We start from the raw sequence: 4,677 nt of genomic DNA on the forward strand, positions 1-4,677 counted from the left end.
TGGTCGCACATTACGGACGGAATCAGCTGTTTTTTATTTATTTTTTTATTATTTAAAGAAAATATGGAAAAAGACGAATCGAGTTTTATATTAAATTTAATTGAAAGTGTCGAAAAAAAGAAATGTCTGTACGATAAAAAAGATCCATTTTATTTTAATAGATGCGTAAAAGAAAAGGCATGGAAGGAAATAGGCGAAGTCTGCGGCAGAAGTGGTATGTATATAATATACATTCATATAAAATATTTTATCAGTTTTTAATATACTTATGTATGTACATATTGAAATTAAAGGAGCAGACTGCAAACATAAGTGGAAACTTCTGAGAGAGCGGTTTTGCAAAGAGCTAAAAAAGATGGAAGCACCATCAGGCAGCGGTATGTCTTACATGGAGGAGTGGAGATTCTTGCAGCCGATGCTATTTTTGAAAGACTCTCTTTCGCCGCGCCGGTATTTAAATATTTAATTTTTGTTAATTTTCTTCATTATTTTCTAAATATACAATTTTGTAGCACTCGTGATAATGCTTTTGAGCACGACGCTGAAAAGGATGTGGAGCAATTCATGATTAGTGGTGACAGCTTATTGGAGCCTTTAACGTCCTCACCAACACCATCAAAAAAATGTAAAACTACTCTCGATACTCTCTGCCAGAAATTTGGTGATACCTTAGAGAGTATCGAAAAAAGTTTAACAGCATCGCTTCAGGAAGAGGAAACTTCAGACGAAGCCTTTATGAAAGCCGTATTAAGTTTGATGAAGGATCTACTAATAAATATCAAGGACGAATTTCAAGCGGGGGTCATGCAGGATCTCTATCGGTTACGCAAGGATTGCAGAAATGCAAAAAGCTAAACAATTCATCCTTTCCTTTAATCATTAATAACGACAATTTTTTATTATAATTTTATAACCATGATGATGAAAATATAAACATATCACGGTATTTAGTCTTAGATTTTATCATTTATTTATTCATTCATTAGTTAAAGTAGTCAATGAAGACATTTTTAATTTCGAATATACTATGTATGTCCTTTTAATATACTATGTATACATATATTTAATATTTATTTAGTCTAAGAATTTTTTCATTTATTTATTAATTCTTTAATCAAGTCAATGAAGACATTTTTAATATTTAATCTTTTTGTTAATAAAAAACAACGGAAGTGCAAATATTTTTAAATAATTTATGATTTATTTTATGATAAATTAAATAATTCAATGAACAGTATAAATACTTTTTTGTACTTATACTAGCTATACCCAGTGTGCTTTGCCAGCCTAAAACAATTTAAATAAAAAAACACGTTACGATTTTGAGGATTCTAGCTGTAATAGTTTTCCAGATATACTATTCTTTGTATTTACTCCATATGGGAGATGCCCCGCAAAAAATTGCAAGTTCACCCATGTAAAATTTTAAAATTATAGCTCTAAAAGTTTATACGAATTTTTGTTTTTAATTCAAAGAGGAGGTGCCAAGCGCCTATTGCAAGTCCGCCCATTTTTTACCCCAAATGTTACATGGATGTCAAAGATCACCTCGCAAAATTTCAGGATTCTAGTTCTAATAGTTATCCAGATATACGAATTTTTGTATTTAATTCATATCGGAGGTGCCACCCTCCGATTGCTAGTCCGCCCATTTTTCCTCAAATGTTCACATTGATGTCAAAGTTGTTCGTGTAAAATTTGAGGATTCTAGATCTAATAGTTTCTCAGATACACGAATTTTTGTATTCAATACTCATGGGAGCTGCCACGCCTCCTATTGATAGTCCGCCCATTTTTTGTCTTAAATATTCATATTGATACTAAGGTAGCTCCGAAAAAATTTGAGGACTCTAGGTGTTATATTTTTTAAGATATGTATATTAATTTTCTTTATATGGGAGGTGCCACGCCCATTGTACCTAGACCGTGTTCATATGGATGTCAAAGTTCTCCACACACAATTTGAGGACTCTAGCTGCTGCAGTTTCTAAGATATGCGACTTTTAATAATTATTTTGTATGTGGGTGTGGTTCCTCGACTATTTGAAATTTCAAAATAAAAATTGAAAATTTTTACAGCAAATTTAAAATTTTAATATAAAATTTCTATAAAAAATATATTTTTTCTATAAAAATTTAAAATTTCTGTAAGAATTTTCCATTTTGTGTAAAAATTTAAATTTTTTTGTAAGAATATTAAATTTTATATAAACATTTTACATTTTTGTATTAAATTTTAAATTTTTACAAAAATATTTAAATTTTTACACAAAATTTAAAATTTTTACAGAAAATCTTAAATTTTTATATAAAATTTTAAACTTTACAGCAAATTACAGTTTTTATATAAAATGTTTGATTTTTACAGCAAATTTAAAAATTATATAAAAAGTAAAATTTCTATATATATATATTAAAATTTAGTATAAAAATTTTATATTTTTTGTAAAATTTAATATTTTTACAAAAAAATTAAATTTTTACACAAAATTTTAAATATTTCAGCGAAATTTTAATTTTTTATAAAATTACTTAATTTTTTACTTTTTATGGAAAATTTTAAGTTTTTATAGTAGTTTTAAATGTTTATAATTTAAATTTATAATTAATTATTATTAATTTAAATTTTTTTCTATAAAAACTTAAATTTTTCTGTTAAATTTTTAAAAATTTTAGAATTATCTATAAAGATTTAAAATTATTTGTAAAAAATTTAATAAAAAAAAAATAAATTTGAATAGATTTTTAAGTAAATAACTTAGAAACGTTTAAAAAATCGATGTCTTATGATTTACTAAAAAAACTACATAAAATATTTCTGATTTCTGTTGAACTTTTCCCACCATATTGATGAAGATTTGATGAAGGTAAAATTGATGGGATGTTACAACCAACATCATTTCGCCATGACCCGGCGTGAACGTCACCATTTGAGTCCTCCCAATCAACGTAGTTGCTCGGTATATATGATGTTTCATTATCGTTGAGCATAATAAAATTGTGCAAAGCAACACATGACAAAACGATTTTTTCTGCATTATTCGGAAATAAATGTAGAGTTGTCAGGAGTACTCGCCAGCGAGACACTAAAATTCCGAAGGCGTTTTCTATTGTTCGGCGAGCTCTTGATAGCCGTTTATTAAATAGCTCTTTATCACATGGCAGGAGTTCGCCAGGGAAAGGACGCATTAAATTTCTTCCCAATGGGAATGCGGCATCGCCAACAAAGTAGTGCGGAATTTTAAATTCAGTATTGGGCAAATTTTTCGGTGGAGGTATTGGAAGGTTGTTATTAAGCAACCTCTTTCCGAATCGACTCAATTGAAAAATTCCTGTAAGAAATAATTTAAAGAACATAAATTTAGTCAAACAAGGTTTTAACATTTTTCACTCACCGCCATCACTCTGACTGTCATAAGCTCCAATATCAATGTAAGTAAATCGATATCGCGCATCACATGCTGCTAATAGAACAATTGAAAAAAATTTCTTGTAGCAAAAAAACTGACTGCCGCTGTTAGGCGGGCATTGAATGGCAATATGTTTTCCATCGATAGATCCAATACAGTTAGGCATGTCCCACATATTCCAGAAATCTTCTGCAATTTGCTTGAAGTCTTCTATGTTTGGTTCAGCCACATAAATACTGCTTAATTTGCTCCAGATTACCTCAGTTGTCTCTAGAATAATGCTCCTAACAGTCTCTTTCCCTAATTTGAAGGACCATGCCAGCGATTGGAACGAATTTCCTTGAGTAAGATATCTTTTACCAAAAATTAAAAAAAAATATATATGGCATGTAAATTGAGTTTAAATTACTTACAGCAATGTTACGGCCAATCGACATTCTGGCTGCACAGACTCCCTTAGTGAGTTTTTTTGAAGGTACGGTGTCACAAGGTTCAGCAAAAGTTTATATACTTCTGGAGCCATTCGTGTATAAATGAAAAATTGTTGATGGTCAATTTCCTTCATTCGTAAAAAGGACTGCACAAAAAACCCGTTCCTCCGTCTGTCTCTGTTAATTTCTCTAACGGAACAGGAACGTATTCTTTTCTTCTTTATATCACCTATTTTCTTTAAAATACACAGCCCTTCGAATAAAGATTTTAATATCATTAAATTCTTTAAATATTTTAATTTTTTATCCATTTTTATTCAAAAATTGCTACAAAATCTGATATTTGTTTATTATGATACAATTTTTGTTACCAGTGCTGTATATTTTTGTAGTTTTGCACAGAAACAAAAATAGGAGTATCTTCGTTTTCAAAATTAACTTATAATTATAATAATACATGGTATATTTCACTTGATTTTTATAAATTATGATTTATTAATAGTTTTCTTATAATTTTTTTTTTGTTTTTGAGAAAATAAGAAAAAATAATATTTTTGTAAAATTGCGTTTAGCACATAAATGTGCAACTGTGGTTTTGTAGTTTCATAGTTACTTAAGTACATTATAGCCACATAAAAGTCTCTTCATATTTTCTTAAGCATTTGACAGGCTTTTCGTTAGGTTTTGACACTTACTTAAGCTACCTTAAGTTCATTATAGTTAGGCCTTAAGTTTCATGCAAGTCAATATCTCTCAACCAAATTTTATGTATATCGGTCCATAATTGACCCTTATCCCCCATATAAGGTCCCCTTCAGAAAATGAGTTTAACGCTC

At 29.1% G+C, this 4,677-nt stretch overlaps 1 protein-coding gene across 1 annotated transcript; it reads right to left on the minus strand.

The window, feature by feature from the left end:
• Positions 1–2,784: 2,784 nt before the first annotated feature.
• LOC111689432 (protein ALP1-like) lies at positions 2,785–4,370 on the minus strand. The gene is made up of 3 exons (XM_046955939.1): positions 3,824–4,370; positions 3,396–3,763; positions 2,785–3,332 (listed from the first exon to the last, which is right to left on the minus strand). Exons 1-3 carry the CDS (start codon positions 4,150–4,152, stop codon positions 2,785–2,787), a joined length of 1,245 nt encoding a protein of 414 aa, XP_046811895.1. The 5' UTR covers positions 4,153–4,370.
• Positions 4,371–4,677: the final 307 nt, after the last annotated feature.

Source organism: Lucilia cuprina, unplaced genomic scaffold (genome assembly GCF_022045245.1).
Source record: "Lucilia cuprina isolate Lc7/37 unplaced genomic scaffold, ASM2204524v1 Scaffold_2030, whole genome shotgun sequence".
Lineage (NCBI taxonomy): Eukaryota > Metazoa > Arthropoda > Insecta > Diptera > Calliphoridae > Lucilia > Lucilia cuprina.